The sequence below is a fragment of the Mustela erminea genome, chromosome 16, assembly GCF_009829155.1.
Source record: "Mustela erminea isolate mMusErm1 chromosome 16, mMusErm1.Pri, whole genome shotgun sequence".
Classification (NCBI taxonomy): Eukaryota; Metazoa; Chordata; class Mammalia; order Carnivora; family Mustelidae; genus Mustela; species Mustela erminea.
The window spans coordinates 59,168,266-59,184,438 of record NC_045629.1 but is presented as its reverse complement, the minus strand read 5'-3'; the positions used below and the strand labels follow the sequence as shown (position 1 = coordinate 59,184,438).

General features: G+C 35.8%; 1 protein-coding gene across 5 annotated transcripts in view; it reads left to right on the top strand.

The window, feature by feature from the left end:
- CSMD3 (CUB and Sushi multiple domains 3) overlaps positions 1–16,173 on the top strand; it is a 1,246,643-nt gene that overhangs the window by 980,284 nt on the left and 250,186 nt on the right. For all 5 annotated transcript variants that reach the window (XM_032316321.1, XM_032316320.1, XM_032316319.1 and 2 more), the window contains one exon: positions 11,812–12,006. In XM_032316321.1, the coding sequence (XP_032172212.1) occupies positions 11,812–12,006 (195 nt within the window). The remainder of the gene's footprint in view (positions 1–11,811; positions 12,007–16,173) is intronic.

The following is a 16,173-nucleotide window of genomic DNA, read 5'->3' as shown; positions in this document are numbered from 1 at the left end:
ACTTTACACTTACGTAAACAGAATTGTGGATATGCTTTTATTTTGTAGACAATAGTAAACTGGAGCAGAGAAGTCGAAGTTTGGGGCCGAAGGGAAGATATTTGGCTAATTTTAAAACAATATCTCCACAAAGAGTTTAAATCAGGCCTAGTTTCCTCTGTAATTTCAGTGAGATACAATATTAACAAATTTACAGTGGAGTAATATTTAGAGTTTAAACAGTGCTCTCATTTGCATTGTTTTAATATTAAGACCATTTGAGATTATGATGTTAATAAGTACGATTTAAGTATTCATAATTATAACATTTATACAAATGACTCATATAGTAGTAATATTTGTATTCTTTTAACAAGATATATTGATTCTGATGGAGAGAGAATATACACAGTTTTGTGCTGCTGAAGAGGACCTCCTGGCAGCTGGTGCTTTAGCTGGCAGGGGATACCAATTTATAGACACCAATATGTACAGCGGAAGACTTATGACCAGTTGTTTATATATGGTGTAAGTTAGCCACCTGCTCCAAGAACCTTAACAGTCTCATAAATTACATTCTAAATTAACATACCAATTTAAGTTAAGATATATTTTTTTCAAAGAACAACTTATTACATTGCAATGTTACCCTGAGGTGTTCTGGGGGCAATCATTTAATTTTCATTGCAGAAATACTTTCCAAAATAAAAGAGATACATGTATGGCTTATCCTTATTCTCTAAAGTACCTTGGGACATCTGGCCTTAGATGAACTCTTACACTTACAATAGGGAGGCCTCTTGGGACTGGTTATGATCAGATGAGGGAAATATAATGCATATACATTTGAAGGGTGCTTAGTTCTTAGTTGCTGAATTCATGCTAGCTGGTATATACCCATGCACACATTGCCACTGTCTTGGAAATAACAGGCAGGTGGATATTATATACTCTGGTCATCCTTCAAAACCAAAAATAATACATAACTACTTTTTTTTTTTTATAACTACTTTGGATTATACACAGACATAATACACAGACATTCATAATAATGGTCCCTTCGTGAGCATACAGCATTATGTGGGAACAAATTTTGAAGTAAACATCCCCCAATTTTAAAAGATTTTATTTATTTATTTTTGAGAGACAGAAAGATCACAAGTAGGCAGAGCAGCAGGCAGAGGGAGAAGCAGGCTCTGCACTGTGTGGGGAGTCAGATGTGGGGCTCTATCCTAGGACCCTGGGATCAGACCTGAACCCAAGGCAGATGCTTAACAAACTGAGCCACGCAGTTGCCCTAAAGTAATCTCCTTTTAACAATAAAAATATTGATGGTTCTTCTTCTCTTAGAAAAAAAAAATGTATTTATAAATCAGTCATTACCTACGAATTCAACAAATAGAATTATCACCATGTCTTGTGCAAACTATGATAAAAGAAACTTCATAGTGTTAGAGATAGGCCATATTATCTCAACACCTGTCTATTTTCAGGAACAAAGTAGAAATAAGCATAGTAAAGCTTTCATTTTTCCAACAGAATCTTCAAGGCACAGAAATCTTTATGGCTTTCTAATGCCACTTTTTTTTTTCATTAAAATAAGCATGTAGGATACTTTTAATTGCCTGTAGAAAAATTCTGAAAAATAAATGCTTTATAAAAATTTCTTTAGGGGTGCCTGGGTGGCTCAGTGGGTTGGGCCTCTGCCTTCAGCTCAGGTCATGATCTCTGGGTTCTGGGATTGAGTCCCGCATCGGACTCTCTGCTTGGCGGGGAGCCTGCTTCCTCCTCATCTCTCTCTCTCTCTCTCTGCTTGCCTCTCTGCCTACTTGTGATCTCTCTCTGTCAAATAAATAAATAAAATCTTTAAAAAAAAAATTTCTTTAAAAACCATGTGTAAGGGGCGCCTGGGTGGCTCAGTGGGTTAAGCCTCTGCCTTCAGCTCAGGTCATGATCCCAGGGTCCTGGGATAGAGCCCCACATCAGGCTCTCTGCTCAGCAGGGAGCCTGCTTCTGTGTCTCTCTCTGCCTGCCTCTCTGCCTACTTGTGATCTCTCTCTCTCTCTGTCAAATAAATAAATAAAATATCAAAAAAAAAACAACCCATAGATAAGATATGTTTTATTGCTTATGCTTACTTCTGTCTTGCAGCAGACATCTTATATGCTCTATTTGGAGAACAGAAGGCAAGGAGTATTTTGCTGAGGATCCATTCAGTAGGCAAACTACTATGAAAGCAAATAAACTTAATTACTCATAAAAATAATACTATCAACCTGTCTGCCTCACAATTTTTTTTTCAAAAATGCAAATCTCCTTTCCATAGAAAGGACCTTTGCATAAGGATTCTCTAGGTGTTTCCAAAATTTCCAGATAATTGCTATGGCAGACCTGGAAGTAAGGGCAGTATTATTCATAGAAAACTATTCACCAAGGATCTAATGTAGTATATAAACACAATAATGAGATATATGACTCCTCTCAAAATGAGGCTAGCAATATAAAACTGTGGCAGAAGCAACATATTTCACTTATTAGCCATATTTCCCTTTCCTCAAAAAGTAAGACATTTGCAATATAGATTCACAGATAAGTCACTGAAACTATTGGGAAAACCTTAAAGAAGGAAAAAGCAAACTTTTCAAACGATTCATCACTTGCCAAAGAGATTTCACTTCTTCCTTTTCCCTCAAGGGGCTTTGCTCAGTTTCACGAAGGCCAGCTGTAAATGCTAGGTTTCTGTTCTGCCTAACAGTTATGTTGTGTTCACCTGCTTGTTTAAGGAAAGGCTCAATGTGCAGTTTTCCTTTCTAAAATAAACAATCTAACTCCTGCAACACTGAAGTCTCATTCTTAGTAACCAAATTGAGTATTAACGCTGCTGGTTCTTTCTGGAAAATGGTATTGTGTGCATAATCTTCTTACCAAGGAAGAAATAAAGTTTGTTGGATTGAGAACTGCTTTTTATCGTGAATTCTGAATAATATGTAGGGTGTAAATTTCATGTATATGCATCTGTGCATGTGCACTTGGAAGATGATCAAATAACTTAGCTTTGGATTGAATCTCAGGTGTCAGGTTGACCCGACTTGCACACATATCCCCTTCATGCACTTTGTCTCTCTTTCAGCTGGTCCACTCATTTCTCTCTTGATGCTCAGCTTAGATATCAAGTCTTCAGGAAGATTCCTGACTGATTCCCCTTATGCCATAATCATTAAAGTTACAAGCACTTATTTAATATAATTAATAAATTGTAAATGCCATGTTGGCCAGAATACATTCTGATTGTCCACGGCCTTATTTCCAGTTATTTGGGTAGTATGGGCTTTTAAGTACTTATTGGAAAAAAAAGAAGGAAGGAAGGAAAGCAGAACTTCATTCCTCTGATAGTTATTAAAATCATTTAAATATTTAGCTCTGCCATTTCCTCTTTAGTTGAGTTGGGAGAAATCTTGTATAGTATTCTTTCTAAAGCACAAATTTCACATTTCCTATGAATGTTGAAGTACATTGAACTCTGTAAAGTTTTATGAATGGAAGAAATATGTATTCCTACTGCTTTAATTAATCAGAGTTGGATATATTACAATAAAATAATTTCTGTGATAGCCAAACACTAAGATATTGCTGATTTAAATCCCACTGATTCCATGAGTCATGTGCAGAAATACACCCACCTTCTAGCTTCCCATGAACATAAAATAAATTCTAATGTAGAAAATCACATTTGTTATCCTGAACTTGTGATGTCCCTTACATTTTTGTACTATTTCTTAAGGAATCTATAATAGTAATAAGATGGAAATATTAAAGCATTGCCTAGATCTGTTAACAAATGGTTTGTTTTAGAGCTTATTCCCCAAAATGAATGAACAGATTTTTCTGTTTCTCTATGTATTTTCAAAATGTTCTGTCACTCTCTTTATAAACATATAATGTATTTTTAGCACCAGGGGTACAGGTCTGTGAATCGCCAGGTTTACACACTTCACAGAACTCACCACAGTACACACACTGTACTATAGTGTGTCCCACTACCCTCTACCGGACCCCCTCCCCCCAGCAACCCTAAGTTTGTTCTGTGAGATTAAGAGTCTTTTATGGTTTGTCTCCTTCTCAATCCCATCTTGTTTCATTTATTCTTTTCATATCCCCTTAACCCCTCATATTGCATCTCTACTTCCTCATATCAGGGAGATCATATGACAGCTGTCTTTCTCCGCTTGACTTATTTTGCTAAGCATAATACCCTCTAGTTCCATCGACATCATCGCAAATGGCAAGTTCTCATTTCTTTAGATGGCTGCATAGTATTCCATTGTATAAATATACCACATCTTCTTTATCCATTCTTCTGTTGTTGGACTTCCAGGTTCTTTCCATAGTTTGGCTATTGTGGACATTGCTGCTATAAACATTCGGGTGCACATGCCCCTTAGGATCACTACATTTGTATCTTTAGGGTAAATACCCAGTAGTCCAATTGCTGGGTCCAATTGCTGAGGTCCTCAACTTTTTGAGGAACCTCCATGCTGTTTTCCAGAGTGGCTGTTTCAGCTTGCATTCCCACCAACAGTGTAGGAGGGTTCCCCTTTCTCCGCATCCTCGCCAGCGTCTGTAATTGTTAATTTTAGCCGTTCTGATTGGTGTGAGGTGGTATCTCATTGTGGTTTCAATTTGTATTTCCCTGATGCCGAGTGATGTGGAGCACTTTTTCATGTGTCTGTTGGCCATCTGGATGTCTTCTTTGCAGAAATGTCTGTTCATGTCCTCTACCCGTTTCTTGATTGAATTATGTATTCTTTGGGTGTTGAGTTTGCTAAGCTCTTTATAGATTTTGGATATTAGCCCTTTATCTGGTATGTCATTTACAAATATCTTCTCCCATTCTGTCAGTTGTCTTTTGGTTTTGTTGACTGTTTCCTTTGCTGTACAAAAGCTTTTGATCTTGATGAAATCCAAATAGTTCATTTTTGCCCTTGCTTCCCTTGCCTTTGAAGATGTTCCTAGGAAGAAGTTGCTGTGGCTGAGGTTGAAGAGGTTGCTGCCTGTGCTCTCTCAAGGATTTTGATGGATTCCTTTCTCACATTGAGGTCCTTCATCCATTTTGAGTCTGTTTTCATGTGTGGTTTAAGGAAATGGTCCAATTTCATTTTTCTGCATGTGGCTGTCCATTTTCCCAACACCATTTGTTGAACAGACTGTCTTTTTTCCATTGGACATTCTTTCCTGCTTTGTCGAAGATTAGTTGACCAAAGAATTGAGGGTCTATTTCTGGGCTCTCTATTCTATCCCATAGATCTATGTGTCTGTTTTTGTGCCAGCACTGTACTGTCTTGATGATGACACCTTTGTAATAAACCTTGAAGTCTGGAATCGTGATGCCACCAACTTTGGCTTTCTTTTTCAACATTCCTCTGACTATCAGGGTCTTTCCTGGTTCCATATAAATTTTAGGATTATTTGTTCTATTTCTTTGAAAAAAAAAATGGATGGGACTTGATAGGGATTTCATTAAATGTGTAGATTGCTTTAGGTAGCATAGACATTTTCACAATATTTGTTCTTCCAATCCATGATCATGGAACATTTTTCCATTTCTTTGTGTCTTCCTCAATTTCTTTCAAGAGTACTATTTATAGTTTTCTGAGTATAGATTCTTTGCCTCTTTGATTAAGTTTATTCCTAGGTATCTTATGGTTTGGGGTGCAATTGTAAATGGGATTGACTCCTTAATCTCTCTTTCTTCTGTCTTGTTGTTGGTGTAAAGAAATGCAACGGAGTTCTGTGCATTGATTTTATATCCTGACACTTTACTGAATTCCTGTACAAGTTCTAGCAGGTTTGGATTAGAGTCTTTTGGGTTTTCCACAAATAGTATCATATCATCTGCAAAGAGTGATAGTTTGTCTTCTTCTTTGCCAAATTGGATGCTGTTAATTTCTTTTTGTTGTCTGATTGCCAATGCTAGGACTTCTAGTACTATGTTGAATAGCAGTGGTGATAATGGACATCCCTGCCGTGTTACTGACCTTAGCAAAAAAGCTTTCAGTTTTTCTCCATTGAGAATGATATTTGCGGTGGGTTTTTCATAGATGGCTTTGATAATATTGAGGTATGTGTCCTCTATCCCTACACTGTGAAGAGATTTGATCAGGAAGAGATGCTGTTACTTTGTCAAATGCTTTTTCAGCATCTATTGAGAGTATCATATGGTTCTTGTTCTTTTTTTTATTAATGTGTTGTATCACATTGATTGATTTGTGGATATTGAACCAACCTTGCAGCCCTGGAATAAATTCCACTTGGTCATGGTGAATAATCCTTTTAATGTATTGTTGAATCCTATTGGCTAGTATTTTGGTGAGAACTTTTGCACCTGTGTTCATCAAGGATATTGGTCTGTAATTCTCTTTTTTGATGGGATCCTTGTCTGGTTTTGGGATCAAGGTGATGCTGGCCTCATAATATGAGTTTGGCAGTTTTCCTTCCATTTCTATTTTTTTGGAACAGTTTCAGGAGAATAGAAATTAATTCTTTAAATGTTTAGTAGAATTCCCCTGGGAAGCCGTCTGGCCCTGGGCTTTTGTTTGTTTGGAGATTTTTGATGACTGCTTCAATCTCCTTCCTGTTTATGGGTCTGTTCAGGTTTTCTATTTCTTCCTGGTTCAGTTGTGGTAGTTTATATGTCTCTAAGAATGCATCCATTTCTTCCAGATTGTCAAATTTGTTGGTGTAGAGTTGCTCATAGTACGTTCTTACAATTGTTTATATTTCTTTGGTGTTGGTTGTGATCTCTCCTCTTTCATTCATGATTTTATTTATTTGGGTCCTTTCTCTTTTCTTTTTAATAAGTCTGGCCAGGGGTTTATCAACCTTATTAATTTTTTCAAAGAACCAGCTCCTAGTTTCGTTGATTTGTTCTATTGTTTTTTTGGTTTCTATTTCATTGATTTCTGCTCTGATCTTTATGATTCCTCTTCTCCTGCTGGGTTTAGGCTTTCTTTGTTGTTCTTTCTCCAGTTCCTTTAGGTGTAGGGTTAGGTTGTATATTTGAGACCTTTCTTGTTTCTTGAGAAAGGTTTGTATCTCTATATATTTTCCTCTCAGGACTGCCTTTGCTGTGTCCCACAGATTTTGAACCATTGTGTTTTCATTATCATTTGTTTCCATGAATTTTTTCAATTCTTCTTTAATTTCCTGGTTGGCTCATTCATTCTTTAGAAGGGTGCTGTTTAGTCTCCATGTATTTGGGTTCTTTCCAAATTTCTTCTTATGATTGAGTTCTAGCTTCACAGCATTGTGGTCTGAAAATATGCAGGGAATGATCCCAATCTTTTTCACTTGAGGCCTGATTTATGACCCAGAATTTGATCTATTCTGGAGAATGTTCCGTGTACACTAGAGAAGAATGTGTATTCTGTTGCTTTGGGATGGAATGTTCTGAATATATCTGTGATGTCCATCTGGTCCAATGTGTCATTTAAGACCCTTATTTCCTTGTTGATCTTTTGCTTGAATGATCAGTCCATTTTGGTGAGGGGAGTGTTAAAGTCCCCACTATTATTGTATTATTGTCGATGTGTTTCTTTGATTTTGTCATTAATTGATTTTTATAGTTGGCTGCTCCCATGTTAGGAGCATAAATATTTAAAATTGCTAGAGCTCCTTGTTGAACAGACCCTTTGAGTATGACATAGTATCTTTCCTCATCTCTTATTATAGTATTTGGCTTAAAATATAATTGATCTGATAGAAGAATTGCCACCCCAGCTTTCTTCTGATGTCCATTAGCATGATAAATTGTTTTCCACCCCCTCACTTTAAATCTCAGGTGTCTTAGGGTCTAAAATGAGTTTCTTATAGGCAGCATTTTGATGTGGTTTTTTGTTTGTTTGTTTGTTTGTTTTATCCATTCTGATACCCTGTGTCTTTTGATTGGGGCATTTTGCCCATTTACATTCAGGGTAACTATTGAGAGATATGAATTTAGTGCCACTGTATTGCTTGTAAGGTGACTCTTACTGTATATTGTCTCTGTTCCCTTCTGGTCTACTATTTTAGGGTCTCTCTTTGCTTAGAGGACCCCTTTCAATCTTTCCTGTAGAACTGGTTTGGTGTTTGCAAATTCTTTCAGTTTTTGTTTGTCCTGGAAGCTTTTTATCTCCCCTTCTATTTTCAGTGATAGTCTAGCTGGATATAGTATTCTTGGCTGCATATTTCTCTCATTTAGTGCTCTGAATATATCATGCCAGTTCTTTCTGGCCTGCCAGGTGTTTGTGGATAAGTCCGCTGCCAATCTAATATTTTTACCATTGTATGTTACAGACTGCTTTTCCCGGGCTGCTTTCAGGATTTTCTCTTTGTCACTAAGACTTATAAATTTTACTATTAGGTGACAGGGTGTGGACCTATTCTTGTTGATTTTGAGGGGGGTTCTCTGTACCTCCTGGATTTTGATGCTTCTTCCCTTTGCCATATTAGGGAAATTCTCTACAATAATTCTCTCCAATAATTCTTTCTGCTCCCTTCTCTCTTTCTTCTTCTTCTGGAATCTGAATTATTCTAATGTTTTTTCATCTTATGGTGTCCCTTATCTCTCTAATTCTCCCCTCATGGTCCAGTGGTTGTTTGTCTCTCTTTTGCTCAGCTTCTTTATTCTCTGTCATTTGGTCTTCTATGTCACTAATTCTTTCTTCTGCCTCGTTTATCCTAGCAGTAAGAGCTTCCATTTTTTTATTGCTCCTCATTAATACCTTTTTTTATTTCAACTTGGTTAGATTTTAGTTCTTTTATTTCTCCAGAAAAGGCTTTTATTTCTCTGGAGAGGGTTTCTCTAATATCTTCCATGCCTTTTTCGAGACCAGCCAGAACCTTGGGAATCATCATTCTGAACTCTAGATCTGACATATTACCAATGTCTGTATTGATTAGGTCCCTAGCCTTCGTTACTACCTCTTGTTCTTTCTTTTGTGGTGAGTTTATCCACCTTGTCATTTTGTCCAGATAAGAATATATGAAGGAGCAAATAAAATACTAAAAGGGCAGCAAAGACCCCAGGAAAATGTGCTTTAACCAAGTCAGAAGAGAACCCAAATCGTGGGGGGAAGAAAGGGGATAAAAAGAAGTTCAGAAAAAAAAATTAGAAAAAGAAAACAAATAAAGAAAAAATATAAAAAAGAATATATATATTCTTTTTTATATTATATATATATGTGTGTGTGTGTGTGTATTAGACTGGTGACTAGAATGGGGTCACCCACTTAATTTTGGGAGTATTTTGGTCTCTTAGAAGAAACTACCTCCCAAAATTTTAAAGAATTAAAAACATATATAAAGGTAAACAGAATGAAGGGATGGAATATGCCTATAAAGGTGAAAAAAAATTTTTTTAATTTCTAAAAAAGGAGTTGATGAGTAAGTTGGTTGGGAGAATAAAGAAAAAAAGTAGAGAGAATTTGCTCAGGCTGGAGACTAGAACAAGCCCGGAGTAAGATATAGGGTACATTTTGATCTATTAGAAGTAGTTGTATCCCAAATTTTTTAGAAGAAAAAACCCTCTGTGTATACAAAAAATAAAGTTAGATACAATGAAGGATAAAATTTGACTATAATAATGAAGGTTCAAAAAAGATTTTTATTATTTTTTTATGAAAGGTATTGTTAAGATAAACTAGTTTAAAAAAGTTATAAGATGAAAGGGTAAAAGTTAAAAAAATAAGAAAAAAATAAAATTAAAAGAAAAATTAATTAACTGCAAGACTAAAGAATCATGGGGAGAAAGCCATGAATTCCATGGTTTGCTTTCTCCTCCTCTGGAATTCTGCTGTTCTCCTTGGGAAGTGAACTTGGTCTTGGCTGGATTTCTTGTTGATCTTCTGGAGGGTGGGCCTATTGTAGTGATTCTCAAGTATCTTTGCCCAAGGCGGAATTGCACCGCCCTTACCAGAGGCCAGGCTAAGTAATGCGTTCGGGCTCACTCTCAGGAGCTTTTGTTCCCTGAATGCTCTCCGTAGAGTTCTGGAGGACAGGAATGAAAATGGCAGCTTCCCATTCCCCGGCCCAGAGGAGCCGAGAGCTTGGGGTCCCACTCCTCAGTGCGCCCTCAGAGAAAAGCATTCAATCACTCCTGTCTCCCTCGCCTCCGGCCATGTTCCAACCTCACCCAGCCTGTGACCAAGCATCTCTGTCTTTGGCACACAGCTCCTCCTGGAGTCTCCAAACCCCACAGATCTCTGAGCTCCCCCAGGGGGTGTCTCCCCGGATCTTGTGGGGACTTCATTCACAGAGCAGTAGCCTGTGCCATGGATTACAGTTCAAGGTAACCCCGAGTTGAGAGCTCACTCCTCAGCTCTGTCTCTGTAGGCAGCTTCCCCACTCTAATACCTGCAAGCTCTGTGACACTCAGACATCCTCAATCCTTCTGTGACCCTGCAGGATGTGGGGCCACGCTGACCCTGCATGGGCTTCACCCCGGTTTAGCCTCTAGAGCGATGTCCCTCAGTGGAGCAGACTTTTAAAAGTTTTGATTTTGTGCTCTGTTGCACTGCCACTTGCCGGGAGCTGGCCCCTCCCACCGAGGTCTATCTTCCCATTGCTTTGGACTCAATCCTCTGCCAGTCCTACCTTTCAGAAAGTGGTCAGTTTTCTGTTTCTAGAATTGTTGCTCTTCTTCTCTTTGATCTCTTGTTGGATTTGTAGGTGTTCGCAATGGTTTGATAAGCTATATAGCTGATCTCCTGCTCCCTGATGTCATCCCAGCCTGCTACTTCTCCGCCATCTTGACTCTTCCTTCCTGTCACTCTCTTTAGTTCACTATCTGGGCATACAGAAAACTTTTAGTTCCTTCATTGTGAATGGACTTAATATTCAATTTGTCTCTTAGTGTTAGCTGTAAAAGTACTTGACTTTTGGATGCCTAGGTGGCTCAGTCAGTTAAGCATCTGTCTTTGGCTCAGATCATAATCCCAGGGTCCTTGGATGGAATCCTGCATAGGGCTCCTTCCTCAGCAGGGAACCTGCTTCTTCCTCTGTCTGCCATTTTCCCTCCTTGTGTGCTCTTTTGCACACTCTCTCTCTTCCTTTCTGACAGATAAATAAATAGAATCTTAAAAATAAATAGGTAAATAAATGTACTTGACTTTAGCATAAACTCTCTATCCCAAGAGCTCATGGTCTGTATGTCATAAAAATTTTGCTACTGTTTGATAATGGGAAGACCTATGATAGAAAGAGGGGACTGACTAGAAGAGATGGATCACAAGAAATGATTTCAGGGCAGAGAAAAGTTTCTTTTACTTTACTCCCAGTGGTAAAATGAACTGAGCTCAACATAGGCAGTAGTATCATTTCCCAGTTCAGTCACATGGAATGAGTGTACATTATTTGGGAGAAGAACTTTATCTATTTATTTATTATTGGTTTTTGATATTCCATGATTCATTGTCTGCATATAACACACAGTGCTCCATGCAATGCATAAAGCAATATTAAATAAGTAAGCCCTTCTTTTCTAAAATATTTTGAAATATTTATGCATGGATTATAGCACATAACAGTATATAACAAACTCTAAAACCCTATGTTTGTACATTAGATGCTAATCTTAATGAGAAGACCAATGAAAAATTTTATATTCTTACTCATCAATATGAATTAGCAAAATATCAGGTATGATTATGGGCTACTTTATACTTTGACCCTCAAACAGTAACAGAAAGGATGCTGGTACTTTCCCATCTGTCTAGAGGTATAAATAAAGAAATATTAAAGGATTCAAAGAAAATAGGATCCTAAAACAATTCATTTTGTATCAACACTGTTTTTCAGCAAAACTTCGAGAATCCTGCTTTGATCCAGGCAATATAATGAATGGCACCAGACTTGGAATGGATTATAAATTAGGGTCAACAGTCACCTATTATTGTGATGCTGGTTATGTTCTTCAAGGTTATTCGACACTCACCTGCATCATGGGAGATGATGGAAGACCTGGATGGAATAGAGCCTTACCAAGTTGTCATGGTAAAAACATTTTTTTTTTTTTGCTGAGTTTTTTTTATTAGACAGAATCAAGAATCATTTAAAGCCATTTCTATATTTTTAAAAATCAATCATTTTGCATTCAAGCTACAAGTATGAAATAGACCATAAAGCCAGAGACTTTATCAAGGATATTTAAATTGGATTCATTAACGAAATGGTTTTGGAAAAGTGCTTATATTCCCAGATGTCTCTAAAGCACTTCACACATTATTGTAAGTGAGCTCTCTGAGCATAAGGGTATTGCTGTTCTATTCTACGTTCAGGACTTAGAGGAGTGCCTGAAAAGATTAGGTGCTCAGAAGATATTGGTTGAGTAAATGAAGAATGAACACACTAAAAGTGACATTTCAATAAAATAGAGAAATGCAGAGATTTAAATATTATCAAGAACTTGTGAGAAATCTTTATCCAAACTACACATTTTTTCCTAAAAATTAAGGTTGACTGTAAGTGAATACCATGTTGAACCTGTTGAGGCAGCTCTAGCAGGGAGGGAAGACTCAAGCACACAGTAAAATGGAGGAAGACCTAAAATTAGTTTCAGTAACAAAATATCAGACATGTAAGTTAGCATTTCTCTTACCATATCTGCCACAGCTATAGGAAGCCAGGGCATCAGATGCAGTTTGATGCAGGAAATGACAGTGATTATAGCCAAGAAAAGGCTGCTGATCTTAAAAAAAAAAAAAAAATTAGGAAAAATATATTGAATGATACTGTTTTTGAGACTAAGGAAGTTACTGAGGAGGCACCAGAAACAAAAACATCACCCTCACATAGGGTGTGGAATTTGCTAAGCGTTTAGCCATAGTAAATGAATAGCCCATTCAGAATTCTGAAAAGTCTGTCCAGTGAACTCAAGAGGGGAAACTGTAGGAGTCCCCAGCTAACAGTGGAGCAGGTTGTGATGATGATAATGATTCATGAATATATATTTCTGGATAAATACCAAGAGGATTTTCCAAAACAAAGACCAGTTTTCCAGACCTATGGCCTATCCAAAACCCATATCTGAATGTTAAGTATGAAATCCAACACAGTGGTTTAAAAATTATTTTAATGAAAAATTATTTTAATGAAAAACAGGACATTCTAAAATAAAGCAATGTATAGTTCAGTTGTGGGCCATGGAAATTTTTATTTCAAGCTTTTGAAGGTGGATTTTGTAACTAAATAAAATAATGTTGCATGTTGAAAAATCATACGCTTGCCTGCGACTCTACAAGGACAGAGATATAGTGGGAAAAAAAAAAAAGTTCAGTAAGGAGAGAGAAACAGTGATATCACTGTGGAAAGTTACCACAGGCTTTGTAGTCAGCTGAATGATCCTAATGCATTGTACAAAATTGACATGAAGATGATATCATCTAGGGAAGATTTTCCAAATTGTGGGTCACCACCATTGAGTCATAAAACCCAATCACTGGGTTATGACCAACATTTTTATAATTGATATAATATTGAATAAAATAAAATAATTAAAATAAAATAAAAGATAAATATATTAAAAAAAGAAAAATATTATAATTCAAAGGCCACAGAAAGGAGAAATATCATTTTGTGGGACTTTCTTCAGCTACATATAGAGAGATAAATAAAATACAATGAATATACCAGTATGGTGTGTATGTGTGTATATGTGTACATATACATGTCAATGTATATGTGCATATTTGCTATAAAATAATGTATATTTCTTACTATGAATTTCAGCAAAAAAAGCAACAATTTTGACCTGATGATTAAAAGTATGTATTTTTGGTGTCTGTTGCACATAGTAATTCTTCCTCATTGTATAACATTTTCATGTATTATATGCGTATGATTTCTGACTTACACATGGGTTATTTAACCTTTCTAGAGTCTCTCATCTCTAAATGGGGGTAATTGAAATTCTTTACTGAAAAATGTTGTAATAAGAAATAAAGAAAAGGTACATATCTATTAAATGGTCATTCTGTTAATAACAGAACAGCCAGTTAATTCTTGAATTGATGGTTTTATCTATCAGGAAAAAGGGAATAAAAGGAGAAATAATTACTTTGTATTTAATTTTGCCAAAGAGAAAAAAATGAATTGATGACAGGATAGTTTCTAGAAAGCTTAAGAGAAAGACTGATTATATTGTCTTAAAATTCAGAGCTACAAAAAAAGAATCCAAAAATTCATTAAAATAACATAGAAAACTTCCAGGAGCCAGACAAGAAATAACCAAAATCCTGTCAGAGAAAAACCAAAAGATTACAGAAAACAATAGATCAAAAGGATAGGTATTAATCACTGGGATAAATGATTAAGTACATGGTTTTCAATGACTTACCTGAAAAAGACAGGAGAACTGGAGTAGAGTATGCATTCACTAAGAATATGCCTCCCTAAAATAATCCTATTTCTTTCCAACAGGTTTCTAGATTGATAGGTCATAGAAATATTAATTTCAGCATGGAATATTCCATAATATATACAAATGGTCCTTCCAAACCAAACATATTTCATGGGATCAAATATAACCTAGTTAAGTTTATTTCATGTTTGTTGAATAGTCATATCTACAGACAAAACAGAGGGAAGAGTAGACCTGGGTTCAAATCCTTTTACCTTTTACTGTATCTATGACCTCTGGCAAGCCAAGTCTTGATTTTTAAATCTCTAAAACAGGATCATAGTTACTAATTTAATAGCTTATTGTGAAGATGCAATTAATTACAATCCATAGAGAGGGCCTAGTAAATTTCCTGGCAAATACTATAATATTAATACATGTGATTTTCAGTGATTTAAAAGAATCATAGCACTGGAAAACATGCATTGCACTTTGCATTGCATGTTATATTTAGTGAAATTAGTATATTTCTTTCATTTTAACATCAATTAAATCTGATTCATTAATGTTCTGATATGGCTACACGTTTGCTTCTAAAAATAGCACAAATGTTTAGAGTTTTAAAAATTTCTTAAGAAAGAATAATTTTCACTATCAAGTGAGTTGGATATGACTACACTTCTACCCATAATGCCAAGATAGTATGGAAAACAGTTATTACTTATGCTGTTGATATACCTTATATTATGACAAAAAAATATTAAGATACATTCCTGTTAAAAATATGACCACAACTGATAATTTCTAGTATAGGAAAGGATGAGAAAAAGCCCATGTTTTAGAACTGTATGTATTTAACTCTAAATAATGATTTTAAAAACAAGAGAAAACCTAAAATCAGTTATGTAACCTTGCACAATTTATTTTGTGTATCTAAGCATGAGATAATATTGTATAATTTATAAGGTTGTTGGGAGAATTATATTAAATAACTTATTTAAAACATTTGGCTCTGGGGTTTCTGGCTGGCTCAGTTGGTAGAGCATGTAACTCTTTATCTTGGGGTCATGAGTTCAAGCCCCATATTATGCCTAGAGCTTACTTTAAAAACATAAGTACATAAAATGTAAAAAATAAATTAAAAATACAACATTTGGGTCTGGAGTTATTGTCTTATAAGGAGAACTTAATATATTTTAGTTTCTTGATCGGTTCACACATATCTATTTGTTTTCCCTCATAGTAATTACATAGAAATCCAAAATACACAGAACTGTCTGACTTTCAGATTTAATAATTTAATACTTTGAAAGTCAAAATTAGTGGATAAAGCATGTGTAATAGAGCCAGAGGGTTTGTTGTTCATAAGGATATATTTTTTAATTAAGATAAATTTTGAATTTTTTATAAAAGTAAATTATACATGTGATATCTAAGAAAATAACATAATGTAGATTGCCATTTAAAGTATTTTAAAGCAATGGTCGCCTGCCCTACACTCCCATTTATTTTCCTATTCCTTAGCTGAGTCTTCTATTAATTTCTATTTCTCCTCAATATTCCAGAATTAAGTTATTTTTGTGTATTTTAGCAAGTGCCTTTGTCATACATTAATTTGCTTATGCCTCTATTTTTAATTTCATTCACGTTTGAGAATTAGATTGTCAGGCTCTGCTGCTTTTCATGTTAAGTCTTACCCTACAATAAAATATTGTACCCTTATTTTACCCTACAATAAAATACTGACTACTGTCTCTGAGAACATGGGCAGGAAATCTGGACTGACTGATAGACTTTGCTTTAGAGTATGTGAGTAGGGAGCT